The following is a 15,571-nucleotide window of genomic DNA, read 5'->3' as shown; positions in this document are numbered from 1 at the left end:
CATCAGTCTAAAAAATCAGGAAAATTGTGGCTAGTGACAAGTGAAGATGCTTTTACTGAAAGTGATGGACTTGAAGTGGACAAATCTGCTTCCACCCTGGGTGCCTACTTTCAAGGTTGCCTTCATTAACATACCAAGGTGTAAAAGGACATATTGTTGAAGGCAGCTTCCCTCTGAAATCTGCTACCTTGGTTCAGGGAGACAAATTAAATCCTCACCAAGTAAAGCCCCAGAGCTTTACGTTGCATGTAGATGATTTTATTCCTATCAGTCAGAAAGATAAGTAGACACAATCCTTGCATTCTTCAGTAATAAGTGCATCTGTGCAAAAAGACAGCAATAAGATGTCAGATTTTTTTCAGGATTTATCTCATTTTGTAAGCAATAGGAGTGTGACCAGAGATACTTCTAATTACTTTGGTCTGTAAACTACAAATCAGCAAACAAGGGAATTAATGTACAATCTACAATTGAATATTGCTGATTAATCCATCCCCCATCATGTTACCTACAGGCAACTTAAAAATGTGAGATGAATTTATTTTCAAATGTGAAATTAGGCCAACAATTTAATCCAAACCCAGCATATTTTAACACACATGTTTAAAAGGTTTACTACATCATGCAAGATATAAAGTTGATTAGGATAACTTTACAATCCTCTGAAGAAAGTAAAGTACAGTACAGAAATATTATAACTAACATTAATCAACAAACTTTTATCAATTGCATTTCACTCTTAGAACATTACAGGGTTTACATGTAATCTCTTAAAAAACAGATTCTAAAACTGTCTTTTGCAATCATGATTTTATCTTTCAATGTTCAATTAAAACCATGTGTCATCCAGTTGCAAAAATCTTACTATTACCAACATGTATTCAAACCTCACAGCAAATTTAAAAAAAAGAAAAAAATTGTACCCAATTAGGCCTGACAAAGATTTTATTGAGAGATACTTCTATAATCTAATCATTTCACCTCATACTATAAGTAACATCATTATTTTCTACTTCTACTATTTTGCCATGTTTTCAGAAAGAGTACATTCATACTTAAAATCACACGCAACAAGATAAAATGGGATAAATGGTAAATGGAAAACCATTATAAAACAGACTTGCCTGAAGTCATTTTGTTCAACAAAAATTAATTTAATTCTAAAAAACAAAAACTAATTGTAAAGAAATACATAATAAAATAGTGTATTACACAGAATGTTAAGTTGAACTTCATTTGCCTTTTCATAGAATTACACCACTCTTGCAAATAAGGATTTATTGGTCTGTTCTTTGGTGAAAACGGAGTTCTGATTTCATAGTTATGTCATGTGAGACTGCAATTGCCAGGTATGCTCAGAGAAGATAAATCGAATGGTCTAAAGGAAATCAGCTACTGCTTGCCTTCATTCTCAGCACAAGGAATGGAGAAATCATCATCAAATTAAGCTCCTAACACGAAATACTCTATTTATTTAAGATTGCCCAGTGTGACAGCCTGTCTCTTGTTTAAGTCTGCTTCTTTTTAAAGCACAGCTTTTGTTCATTCTTCTGTTACATAAAGTGGTTTGCTATATATATGTACAGTAGCTTATGCCAATGGTGACCCTTCAAAGACAACTTCCTGGGCACTTAATGGCATCAAAATACTATTTTAAAATGTAGAGGATCACTAAATGCAGTTCATCACTTGAAACTCCTGTGAAATAGAAGATATGTCAAGTCTTTGGCTTTAGTTTTGTTGCAGTACTTAAAAATTAAGGCAAATACTCCTAAAATATATTCCCCTCCAAGCCTTTACTTGCTTATATTTATAAAATAACCTTAGCAAAATGCAAATATTTTTAAAGCCAGTTGTTTACCAATATTATGCTAATAATTTGGATGCTAAAATAATTTCTTATATCCAAGTACACACATTTTGTAAACTGTTTAGTTTGTTTTACCAAAACCAACAAGTGATTAAAAAAAAACAGTTTAAAAGAAATGTCCTAGAGTAATGCTATTTATCAAAATAGTGTTTTCTTTCACATAGAATCTTTGTTTCTTTTGCTATTTATGATCAGGCTTTGAATTAAAACCACTTCTTCCTCTATTACAAATGACTTCTTGTTAATATGAAAGGACTTCTGAGTAGATACAGGAAAAAGGGATGGGTCTGTTGGGTCTTTCCACCTGGGATTGAATATGGCTTCATTCTTGTAAGAGATTATTGCAGTCTGCCCTGAAGTGGACTGCTGCCGCAGTTTCCTACAACAAGAAGTGAGTATAACCTTCTGCTCCAGTAACTATAACATCCATCCAGATCCGCATGGCTTCCGGCGATGGGGCCACCATATAATAGATCCTGTCATGCGTCTTGACACTAAAAGTGAGTAATGGATTAGGACTCTAAAAGTCAAAAAAGGAAAAGTAGGTGAAACAAACATCTTGAACTAGAACACTACGTGACACAGCCATATGTAAGGGGATTCTTCCCCTTTTAAAATTCCCATTTGTAGAAATCTATGTAGCATTATGTTTGCTCTACTTTAACTTCTATTCCCTCCCCTGCCCTGCTCCTATTGCCCTTCTCAGGATCAACCAATTTCCTGACATTTCTGCACAAGAAATCTCACACAGAACTCAACCAATCCTCTTAGCAGCCAGTTTGTAAGGCTCTAACAGGGTACTGGGCTGCTAGTAGGTGCTCCTTAGACTGGCTTTATTCTTAAACCTGTTAAGATCCCCCCCCTCATGATTCTCCTTGTAACTATATATTAACTTATGGTTCCTCTCAAAAAAAAACCTCTAGCAACGAGTCACTTTGCAGAGTCTCCCCCAAACCAACAGATGCAGAATATTTCCTCTATTCTCCATGCCCCCACCCCTTTTTTTCTTAAACAAAAAGATCACTTGTACTAGTTACTATGTTTACCTTTCCAGCACCATTCTAATCATATCTATCCATTTTGCTGGGACAACAAATCCAAACTGCTTAAAATTCAAAAAAACCATATTTTCCCCAACTTAATTATGCATTCAAAATGTAGGAATTTAGAAAATCAATGTTTACCTTATTAGCATTCTTCAGGTGGTCATAATATACTTCTTCAATGGCTTGAAAGTATATTACACCTTTTAATTTAGCTTCATGCTTGTCTAGAATGATAGATGAATGTTGAAACAAATATTTATCACCACTTACAGACAGGAAAAATTACAATTTCATTATAATTATCACCATTAAAATACTTATCTAGTATTTTAAATATTAAAGATTAATTCAGATAATCTGGGTTAGTCCATTAGCTACTTTCTATATTGGAAAAAAAAAAAATTGGATCCTTAGCTCCAAACCAAAGGGACTAAGTGACATTGCCTAAGGCTCTTCAGCAAATTAGGAGTCAAAAGATAATCCAGAATTATTGACTCCTAGGTTAGTATACCAAGTATAAATATTGTTGGCACAATCTAAGCATTTCCCTACAGACTCACGGACCATCTTTATAGTGGAAATATTAACATGCAGATCTGTTGTAATGAAAATTTAAGAAATGCACTTTTTGACTTATAATTTAAAAATAATATTCAACTTATGTTTCTTTCCTATGAAATTTGTTTCCTAGCATACTTGTACTGATTTTTTTTTCATGTTAGTAATGGAGCTCATATCAATCTTTTAATATCTTTTCAATGCAGCATTTCCCAAGTGACTTCCAAAGATTTCATCAGATTTGCCATACAAACAAAACATGGACAAAGGACCAAAACACCAACAACCAAACAAACAGCACCACTCCACGGATCTATTAAGTGCTTGAAATATTTTGCAATTCAAACTTAGCAAGGATCTTAATGCGCATAAACATATGAAAACATTTAAAAAATTTGCGTGAGAATGCAGGGAAAGAGTTTATCATGCTTTGTTGGGAGAAGTGCAAATAAGAAAACCACTTTTGGAAGGCAATTTAGTAAAACTAACACAATTCAAACTGCATGAATCCTCCCTCTTACTCAACAATTCCACCTTGAAAAATTTATCATATCATATATACTCATGCATGTGCAAATGCACAAGGATCTGTGTGCAATGATAGATGAGTATTAAATACTTTATTACCACCAATGGATAGGAAAAATTATATTTTCATTATGATTATCCCCATTAAAATATTTATCTAGTGTTTAAATTATTAAAGATAATTCAAACAAACTGGGTTAGTGCATTCTATATTGGGAAAAAAAAATTGGATTATCAACTCCAAACCAAAGAGGCTAAGTGACTTTACCTAAGGCTCTTCAGCAAATTAGTAGTCAAAAGATAACCCAGAACTACTGACTTTACACCAGGTATGTACAATATTGAACAATACAGAGTATTTCTCTTTTGCATTTAACTGCAAAAGATCTGCAGATCATGGGGGGCTGATTCAATTCAATTATAGATAATGCAATAGTCTCTGCACAGCCACTGACAAGATTGCGGTAGCTCTGTATAGGCTTATAAAAAAAAAACAACAAACCTTGAAATACTATTTGTGGAAAAAAAAGTTGTGAAAAGAGTGAATAATTTGGTCCCAACTGTATAAAAGAAAAAATAGAATACAAATACATACTCAAACATAAATAAAAACGAAGAGAGAAAATCTCAGGATATTTCAGGAAGAAGGTCATAATTTTTGTGATGGGAAAGAGATTTTGTTAGACTTTTGCTGCATGTTGAATTTTTTACTAATTTTTTTTGATAACAACAATAAAAAGCTAGTCTGAAAAATAAAAGCCCTAACACAGTCAGCAGAAAAAAAAAAACCTGTTTAATTGCATTTAACCCAGCATTTTTGCTAACTTATTTGACCATGGGCCCTATTTTTGTGGGCTTATTTTTGGTCTTCCTTGGGAGATACAGTTTTAGTTAATACCATATTCAGTGCGTTTCAACCAGTTTCTGTGAAAGAGAAGCATAGTGTACCTCTCAGTTATTTGTTAGAAGGATTCTGCAATAATTCTTGGGAATACAATAACATCTTGTTTTCCTGAAAGAGTATATAAATGTAAAATAAAATCTGGAGATAATAGAATAAATCTTGCCAATGTTTCAAGCATGCAGAAAATGAGAATAAAAATTTTTTTCATATGGCCTTTAATTTATGAGAAAAAAATGTAAAATATAAGTCTCACAACCACACTGTGAGCAAGGAGAACCAAAAATGCTGTTGTAAACTGATGAGACAATGCTATTTATTCTATCTTGATAACATTATCCCATTGACTTACAGGTATATTTTCTGAGCCTCAGTTTTCTTTAGTGACAGAGGTCAGGGTCACGAACAACAGAGAGCCCTGGGACTCCAGCTTCCAGCTCCTTCTCCACATCCACATGGCCTTTTACCTCATTTACAGGCTTAAATCCAGCCTGAACTGTACTCCAGGATGGCTGCCTGTGGACCTGTCTATTGCTATGCTTGTTGGTTTGGGGAAAGAGTGAGGGTCGGGGACTCCGGAGCTGACAAAGCTGACAATGGCTGTAAACAGAGCCAAAAGGCAGCATTTGTCAAAATCGGTCTTGCTATTCAGTTATATAATATGTAAATATTAAAAAGATGAATTTAGATTGTGTTACCAAGATCTAGCTCTTGTCTGCTCTTTGTATTGGGACTCCGGGTAATCATTCATATACCAAAAACGCTTTGATATTAATACTAAAATTGAAAGCCAGTCACTGAGAAATTTAAACTTGGAAAAACGCATCAACATGGATCACAAGCAGCACAGATTTGGAGAAGGCAGCCAGGGCAGTGCGCTGCGCAGTTGGCTGATGAATGAAAGGATGAAATATGGCTTACAAAGAAAAGCAGGAAAGAGGAAGAAAGCTGTTTTGTCTGTAGTTATTTTAAGTTTATTTTTGGAAAATTCTGGGAGAAGGTTGTCTGTGGGGACTAGCAGGGAGCAAAGTTTCATTTATGCGCTTTGCAGACACTATATAGGCATTCCTGTTAAAAAGGCATTTTCCCCTTAAACTAACTGAACATTTTATAAAATCCAAGGTCAGAAAGCTCTACCAAGGCAAAGTGGGGAACCAGTGGAGGACCAGCCATTTGGCCCAGGCCACTCTCTAGTGTTGTAACTTGGGCTTCACCCAGTGAGTCTGGAGTCCTGACCTGAAAGGCATGTACCCCTATACTTCCTCTCCCCACCCCCCAAATGCTGGGCTCCACAGCCAGCCTTTCCTGCCTTCCACAAGCTCCTAGGCTCCTCATACGTCCCTTCATAAATCTAACCTGACCTCATGAGAAAGATTAAATGACTAGGCTATTAGTTTCTATTTATTATGCTGATGTACTTGATAACATTCTGCATAATGCTCATAAATGCTGAAACATTCACCCCAAAGCAGGGCCTCTCCATAACCTCTGGTGTGGAGGGGTAAGATTATGTTCCCCAAAAAAGATATGCTCAAGTTCCAACCCCCAGTACCTTGAAAGTGACCTATTTGGAAATACGGTCTTTGTAGATGTAATCAAGTTAAGATAAGCTAAGGCTGGATTTAATACTAATCCAATGACTGGTATCCTTGTGAGAAGAGGGAATTCTGGATACAGAAGACACAGGGAGAACACCATGTGATGACAGAGGCAGAGACTGGAGTGACGTATCTATAAATCAAGGAACCCCAAGGATTGTCGGCAACCACCAGAAGTAGAAAGAGGCAAGGAAGCATTCTCCCCTAAAGCCTGGAGGGAGCATGCCCTGCTGACACCTTGATTTCATACTTCTAGCCTCCAAACTGTGAGAGAACACATCTCTGCTGTTTCAAACCACCCAATGTGCAGTGGAAACTATTACATCACTCTGCTTCTGTAGTGGAAGAGTGGCTAGCAAATTGGCCTGCTTCATATGTGATCTAAGAGTAAATAAGAGGCTTCTTAAAGAGTACACCAGGTACAGTAATATCCCTGTATTTATATAATATTCATTAGGGTATGTTTCTCATAATATATCATTTAAAGAATTCAAAAAATATTTCAGTCAGTTAATAATTACTTACTTATTCACTAGTATTTTACCAGTGAACTTTATTCTCTGTAATTAAAAGAACATTCTGGGACTGAGGCAAGATGGCGGCATAGAGAGGAGTGGAAGCTAAGCAGTCCCCCTGGAACAACTACAAAAAACCAGAAACAACTAGTAAATAATCCAGAATAACTGCGGGGGGACAAACGAGACCATCCACTCATCATACACCAACCTGAATTGGGAGGAATGCCTGAGAACACAGCATAAAATCTGTAAGTAAAACCTGTGGAACCAAGTCGCGAGACCCCCTCCCCCATAGCCCGAGCTGCAAAGCCTCGTGGTGCCAGAGAGAAGCTCTCTCCCAGCAAGCAAATACAGCTCAGCTAAGCTCCAACTGGGGTTTTAAGTAGCGAGTGTGAACTGCTCACTACAGGTACGCAGCCCCAAAAAACAGACAGAGGCTTTGGGTGACAACTGACCTGGGAGAGCCGGAGGGTCGCCTTGACTGGGTCTGAAGGGGACTATCTGTTTCTTTTTCGGCTCAGTGGAGAAAGCCCCAGTCATTTTAAGTTTCCAGGGCTGTGACTCGGGGAAGGGCGGAGACACCACAAGCAGAGACCGAGACCATTGAAATGCTAATGACCTCCACCTGGGGGCTCTGTCTTCTCTAGGAGGAAAGGGGTGGGGCCCTTTCCATTCAGAACCAGACCCCAGAGCCTGGGGGAACACGGCCATACCTCCTCACACCAGTCAAGGATTATAGGCTAACAGGCGTCACCTGCTGGGCAGAAAAGCCCAGTGACCCGAGGCATCAAAGGGTGGAGCAATTTTCTAAGACACACCCACAGGGAAACCAGATACTGAATATTTCTTCCCTCTGTTCTGGTCTGGGAAAACCTGATTTGGATAAACAAGGAAACCATGACTAGACAACAGAAAATTACAACCTACACTAAGAAAAACAAAGTTATGGCCCAGTCAAAGGAACAAACGTACACTTCAACTGAGATACAGGAATTTAAACAACTAATGCTAAATCAATTCAAAAAGTTTAGAGAAGATATTGCAAAAGAGATAGAGGCTGTAAAGGAAGCACTGGACCTGTATACAGCAGAAATCAAAAGTTCAAAAAACCTACTGGTAGAATCTATGGAAATGAAAGGCACAACACAAGAGATGAAAGACACAATGGAAACATACAACAACAGATCTCAAGAGGCAGAAGAAAACACTCAGGAACTGGAGAACAAAACACCTGAAAGCCTACACACAAAGGAGCAGATGGAGAAAAGAATGAAAAAATATGAGCAACGTCTCCGGGAACTCAAAGATGAAACAAAGTACAATAATGTACGTATCATTGGTGTCCCAGAAGGAGAAGAGAGGGGAAAGGGGGCAGAAGCAATAATAGAGGAAATAATTCATGAAAATTTCCCATCTCTTAAGAAAGACATAAAATTACAGATCCAAGAAGCGCAGCGTACTCCAAACAGAAGAGATATGAATAGGCCTACGCCAAGACACTTAATAATCAGATTATCAAATGTCAAAGACAAAGAGAGAATCCTGAAAGCAGCAAGAGAAAAGCGATCCATTACATACAAAGGAAGCTTAATAAGACTATGTGCGGATCTCTCAGTAGAAACCATGGAGGCAAGAAGGAAGTGGTGTGATATGTTTAAGATACTGAAAGAGAAAAACCACCAACCAAGAATCCTGTATCCAGCAAAGCTGTCCTTCAAATATGAGGGAGAGTTCAAAATATTTTCTGACAAACAGACAATGAGAGACTTTGTGAACAAGATACCTGCCCTACAGGAAATACTAAAGGGAGCACTACAGGGTGATAGAAGACAGGAGTGTGTGGTTTGGAACACAATTTTGGGAGATGGTAGCACAACAATGTAAGTACACTGAACAAAGGTAACTATGAATACGGTTGAGAGAGGAAGATGGGGAGCACGTGAGACACCACAAGAAAGGAGGAAAGATAATGACTGGGACTGTGTAACTTGGTGAAATCTAGAGTATTCAACAATTGTGATAAAATGTACAAATATGTTCTTTTACGAGGGAGAACAAGCAAATGTCAACCTTGCAAGGTGTTAAAAATGGGGAGGCATTGGGGGAGGGATGCAATCAGCATAAACTAGAGACTGTAACTAATAGAATCATTGTATTATGCTTCCTTTAATGTAACAAAGGTGATATACTAAGGTAAATGCAGATAAGAGGGGGGGATAGGAGAGGCATGTTAGACACCTGACATTGGTGGTGTTGTCTGATTCTTAATGGTGGGTAATGTCCATGATCAACTGTACAAATACTAGAAATCACTTCATGAACCAGAACAAATGTATGACAATACAATTAGAAGTTAATAATAGAGGGGCATATAGGAAAGAACTATATACCTATTACAAACTATATACTACAGTTAGTAGTATTTCAACATTTTTTCATAAACAGTAACAAACGTACTGTATCAATACTAGGAGTCAACAATTGAGGGGGGTTGGTTAGGGATAGGGGAGGATTAGAGTTTCCTTTTCTTTTTTTCTTTTTTCATCTTTCACTTTATTTCTTGTCTGGAGTAATGAAAAGTTTCTAAAAATTGAACAAAAATTAAGTGTGATGGATGCACAGCTGTATGAGGGTACCCAGGGGCAAGTGATTGTACACTTTGGATCTTTGGATAATTGTATGGTATCTGAACAATCTCAATAAAAATGAAAAAAAAAAAAAAAAAAAAAAAAAAAAAAAAAAAAAAAAAGAACATTCTGGTTTATAAAATAGAGTTGTAGGACTATCAGTTAAGGCTGCTAAATTGTGTGTGACAAAAATATAGCATGTGGCCATAAATAAATAAGTAAATAAGTACAAAAACAAACCTTTGGTTCTGGCTTTGTGGTTTAAAAGGAGTATTTTGATTTAAAAAAATAAATTCCATTTAATATTTATTTGGATTTGAGTTTATTAAGAACTAGAATAGACTAATTCACACTTTTTAATATAATATGTAATTTTTATTATTTTTAAAAAGTAAATCCATATCAAGTCATATAACCTGAATCCCTATAATCTGAATATAAAATAATATGCATCTACAAAACTGGTATTACTATTAATTCTATTATACTCACCAATCTACGTATTTACAGCGAACAGAGGAATCCTGATTTGAGTATCACTTGAAATTCTTTGCCACCCACCTGCATAATAAGAGAATGTTCGCTTGTTCCGATCAAAAACAAACCAACGTTTTTTCCAAGTTTTAATTTTTCCACCCATTTTGATGAGGAATCCTCGGCATGTCTTCTCTGTGATTGATACATGATAACAGGTATCAATATTGTGGCCAGCAGTCTCTACGTGGCTCCGCAAGTCAAAGTCTTCTTTCCGGACAGGCAGATAGCGTGTCAAAGGACGAGCCTGAAAAAAACGCAAAATCATTCTATGACTGTTTGTTTTGTTTTAGGTCACAGATGTTTAGAAGCTGAAATGAACTGAAAAGTTGCTTTAAAATGCCCCTGAGATTCTGAGAGCTTATGATGATGAAAGCAGTTAACAGCTGGAGTCTAAAAAGTAGATAATATTTTCAGAAGGATGCTACAACATGGGAGAAAAATAAGTGGATAAGCTCAGGCCAATTGATTCTATTCCTTGTGATGGGCAGGTGACAAAATGGAAAACTGTCATTTACTTCCCTAAGTTTTAAAAGAGGTTTAAACAGTGAAATGACACCAAGTTGTCTGGGCTGTCCTGTGCAGATGGGGACTCCTGCACCATGGGGTTGTCAGGGGTTCTCCCTGCCACCAATTCACAGATTAATTCTCCTAACATAATCCCAGACATGATGTGATTGATTTAACATTATTTAGTAAGTACAACCCCACAAGAGTCCCCAAAGCTGTACATGTTGGCTTGCATACACTTTCTGAGAGAAACTGAAGGCAGAGATGTATGCTTTGAAAAGTGAAGCTAAAATAAAGTGAAAAGTAGAATTAAAAAAAAAAAATGGATGTAGTGAGCTGTCCAGGACTTTATGCTGTAAGGATATACTTAAATGTCTTTTGTTTTACTTAAGGATGAAGTAGAAACTCATCTAAACTAGGAAGCACATTTCATGGGTAGTATTTCTAAAATTAGGTTTTATTTTACCCTATTAAATAACCCCACTCCTTTACCCCAGGAAAAATGACCTAATTATATATTAGGAGGCAAAACATAATTAGGATTAAAATAGAACTATGTTTTTGGGTTTGACTTCAGACACCAAACAGGCCTGTATGACCTTCATTGCTAATCAGAATTTGATAGAGTTTTGGCACAATGGAAAAAATGAACAAGTTTTAATCACTATCTTTCTTTCATTATTTTACTTTTAATTCTTCAGTACTTTGTGAACAGATACCACAGGCTTACTAATATGTCAAAGTTCGCAGAATCTCAAAGATAGTCACTAACTGCCGGTCCATAAAACTGCCCACAACCATGAAGGATGAGGGAAATGATATCTTTTATCTTTGATCCTACTAAACCACAGTAAAACTGATTTGAACTTTTAAATTACTTGGTACTTAATAAAACTTCACTTTATTTCCTCAGAAAACATACATCATGGAAGCAGCTATTAGTAACAAGAATAGTGGCTCAAACTCTACAACCAAGACAGGAAGTTAAACAAGATGGGCGGTCGTCCTGAATTTTGTTTGAGTTCAGTAATCTTGTGAACATGTGTTGGTGGACTGGTCACACAAAGGGGACATGTGTGACAAACCCAGTGGTTAGAACAAAACAAAACAAACACTAACACCACTACTGAGAAACCAACCTGGTTAAATGATCCTGTTCTGGAATGTTTGCTTCTTAAAGATGGTTTAAGAGAACCTCTTTCCCTCTCCTCAACCAAAGGTTTCAGTTTGGGTCTTGAATCGGTTTTCTATAGAAAACCTAGATGCACTTTTTTCAAAGCTACTGAAAAAAATACTGTCCTTTTAAAACTACTCCAAAGAATTAGTGGAAGAAAAGGTGCCTCTCCCACAAAAATGTTCCATGTAAGACTAGGGAAAAGTGTCTTCTGGCTGGTAGTCCTCTAAGAATTTTGACATGAACTCAGCACGTTTTTTGCACACAAGCACCACATCCTTCCCTTAACCATTAAATGTCTGCAGCTTAATGGCAGTGAAGCAGGGAAAAGCATCCTCAGACTCAGAATGGCCATCTCCCACATTATGACCACAAGGGGGCGACCTACTCCCATCCATCCAGACCGACTAACCTGTGCCCTTTGTTTCTCCCTTATTTTTACTTCCTTTTCTATTAACCTCTGCCTCTGGCTAGTTTCTTCTTGCAATCGTTTTTCCAGGAGTTCTCGGCGTCGTTTTTCTTCTTCCAGAGCTCGTTTTTTGGCTTCCATTTCCCGTTCCTGAATGTCATCATGCAGAACAATGATTATTTTAAGACAAACTGGTTATTCCTGAATGATTCCAAGTAATGTATAAAAAAAAAATCTCACTAGACAATTCTTGGTCTATAGCCAAGTTCCTCCCAATATATAACTGTACTGGGTTGAAAAAGATCTATCCAAAATTTATGCTCACCCAGAATCTCAGATTATGACCTTATTTGGAAGTGGGATCTCTGTAGATACAATTGCTTAACTTAGGATGAGTTCATTCTGGTTAGGGTGGACTCTAAATACGGTATGACTGGCAACCTTAAAGGGAGAGGGAAATTTAGAAATGGAGACTCAGACACATAAGGAATGTGGCTATGGGAAGATGAAGACAGAGGCAGGAGTTGAAGTTATGTCACCACAAGGCAAGGGACTCCTGGGGCTAGCAGAAGCTGGAAGACGCAGGACGCATCCTCCCCTAGAGGCTTTGGAGGGAGCCTGGTTTTATCAACACCTTGATTTCAGACTTCCTCCTCAACAGTGAGAGAATACATTTCTGTTGTTGTAAGCCCACCCAGTCTGTGGTACTTTGTTACCGCACCCCTAGGAAAACAATTTATAATTACCTCTCACATAGCTTTCAAAATATCATCTGCAGAAATGTAGTCACCAAGTTTAAATGACAAATACTGGAGTTAAGTGAAAATCTAGCTAGCGAACTATATTCAGTGATTTCATTATAACCATCATTCTCCCACTTCTAATAAAAAGCCTCACAAATCGCTGTCCAAGGCTAATCGTGAGATTTTGCCTTTCTTTGGTTGTTGCCCTGTGCCTGGAGCCTATCGGCCCTTCGATTCCTGTTGTTGGTCAGCAGCTTCCTGGCTAACTGTTGCAGAGGAAGCATGTGGGGGGATCAGAAAAGGAAAGGAAGTACCTTTTTGGGCAGGATGCAAAGGCATTTTGGGGGATTCCTAAGGAAGTTCAGATTCTGGCTAGACATAAAGTCACAATAATGTGGGATTTTAATATTACAATAGTACAGTTAACATGATCTGGCATGGAAGGGCTAATGCATAAGGATATGACATTCCTTGGCAGGAACACAAAGTAGCCATCAAGGGGAAATATAAAACAAAACTTTCATTTCACTCTATGTCAACATGATACATATATATATATATATTTCAAATTATGGGAAATTGTAGTGCAGTAAAGAGAGCCTTAGAAATAAATCATCTATCCAACACCCTTCCTTCTGAGAGAAGAAAACTAAGGTCAAGAAAGGTTGAGTAACTACTCCAGGATCACACAGCTTGCTTTTTGAGACCCAAGGAGAGTGTGCTGATTATTAGTGGAAGCTCCCTGCACCCTACATCACAACCTCTGGCATAAATATACTAAACTTACCCTGGATTCAAGCAGCCTTGTCTTTTCTGCATGGGCCTGTTTCAAAAGTCTCTCCATTTCTTCTATTCTGGCAATATTTGATGTGCTGGCACTGAATACAACACAAAAGCCTTGTGTTACAGATTGATAAGTCTCAAAAATACACACACACACATGTGTAGGTTCACGGGTGGTGATGACAGAATCCAAGCATATACGATTTAAAGAATGTTTTGTTAACAGTCATTGGTCTGTAGAGTCAATTCTGCTCTGAAAATTGTATGTGATACTGACTTGCCTCAGTTTGGAAGACAAAATATAGGCAAGCAAAATAACGCCAACATAAACTGCCATACTCATAACATAAATAAACCAAAACTTACCAAGTATGACCTCAAAAATGCTTCCTTTAAAGTCTAAAATCTGTGGTCTGTAGAAGGTCTTCTTGTTAGTTTGAAAGCTAGTTAGAAAGCTGAAACTAACAAGACTATCACCAAAGTTCTATATAGAGGATACCTAAGATTTGAAGTCACTTTTTTCAATTTGGGAATGTATATCACTAGCTGCTTTTTGGAGAACCTTTAAACCTTTGGGCATTTATTTCTTAAATTATGACGCCAATTAAAAAATGACTTTTCCTGTAGGTGCAGTGGATGGATTGGTGGCCAGTTTTGTAAATAATACCCATGCATCATATCAATGAGGAAACTTCATAAAGAGATTCAAGAGCTTCAAAATAAATGCCTATTGGGAAAGACAGCACACAAAGAAGTGAAAGGAAAAAACCAAGATAATGAAAGCTGCAAGAACAGCTGGGATAATTAAAAGAAAAAGAGAACAACTTGGAAATGTTCAACACAGCACGAAAATTTACTTTTCACCTGCTTTCAATTTATTATACTATTCTGGAAAAGAGAGGACACGGCCTGGACCAAAATTTATTTACTCTGATGTTGCAGCCGCAAGTAGAACCAATGTTGTTTCTTATGCACGTGTACTTGTATAGTCATTTAAGTAGCTGTCTCCTTTTCTTGACCCTCTTCAGACAGAGAAGCTTTCATGTCTGTATTCCCCATAGCACAGAGCCTGGTACATAGTAGGGATTCATGTTTGTTAGACAAATAGATTAATTTAAAAATGCGAAATAAGCAAAGCCATCTTGGTTATAAACAATTGTTAACATAATCTTCCAAATTTTACTTTTGATCAAGTCCAACTTAGGAAGGTTCAAATCTAGGGATAAAGGCTGTTCTTTCGAAGAGATAAATAATGGCAGTAACAGAAGACTAACCGGGTTTATCTTAAAATGAGTACTGACAGCCCCAATATAAAATGCTTCCATTCCTGAGATGGACATTCTGGGGAATATTGGATCCTTAAAGCTTAACTACGAGGCTGTACTTTGCAAGGTTTCCTTTGAAGCAGGTATTTTCTTCTGAGAAGGAGAAGAACATGGTAATTTCTTCTCATTATTTTCATTAGCTGCTGGGAGAGGTACAAAAGGATGAGTTCCATTCTCTTCAGGCAGCAAAAACTCAAGAAAAAAATTCATCTTTGTGCAGGAATTCTTATTCCCTTTCATTAAGAATATCTGGTTTCATGAATGGAAAAGGGACAAATTTTATCAGCTCAACAGAGAGACCTTAGAGAAACACGCAGGCCATGGGAACACAATTATATTTATATTCTATAGTGTTGTCTGTGACATTGGATGTGTATGTCTTAGGTCTCCAACTGATTTGGAAATAATTTGAATTTCACTAAGTGGAATATATTGAGAGGAGACCTT

The 15,571-nt window shown here is 37.1% G+C and overlaps 1 protein-coding gene across 7 annotated transcripts in view; it reads right to left on the bottom strand.

Annotated features, from left to right (window-relative positions):
* Positions 1 to 523: 523 nt before the first annotated feature.
* The window catches only part of PHLDB2 (pleckstrin homology like domain family B member 2), a 239,675-nt gene continuing 224,627 nt past the window's right edge, over positions 524 to 15,571 (bottom strand). For 6 of the 7 annotated variants that reach the window (XM_037835270.1, XM_037835277.1, XM_037835288.1 and 3 more), the window contains 5 exons: positions 13,804 to 13,894; positions 12,277 to 12,423; positions 10,208 to 10,427; positions 3,055 to 3,140; positions 524 to 2,390 (listed from right to left, as the gene is read on the bottom strand). In XM_037835270.1, coding sequence (XP_037691198.1) covers positions 2,250 to 2,390; positions 3,055 to 3,140; positions 10,208 to 10,427; positions 12,277 to 12,423; positions 13,804 to 13,894 — 685 coding nt within the window. In that variant the 3' untranslated portion in view covers positions 524 to 2,249. The remainder of the gene's footprint in view (positions 2,391 to 3,054; positions 3,141 to 10,207; positions 10,428 to 12,276; positions 12,424 to 13,803; positions 13,895 to 15,571) is intronic. The other variant, XM_037835304.1, reaches the window with a different exon arrangement.

Source organism: Choloepus didactylus, chromosome 1, assembly GCF_015220235.1.
Source record: "Choloepus didactylus isolate mChoDid1 chromosome 1, mChoDid1.pri, whole genome shotgun sequence".
NCBI lineage: Eukaryota > Metazoa > Chordata > Mammalia > Pilosa > Megalonychidae > Choloepus > Choloepus didactylus.
The sequence above is the reverse complement of the archived record's forward strand: the minus strand, read 5'-3'. Positions and strand labels throughout refer to the sequence as shown.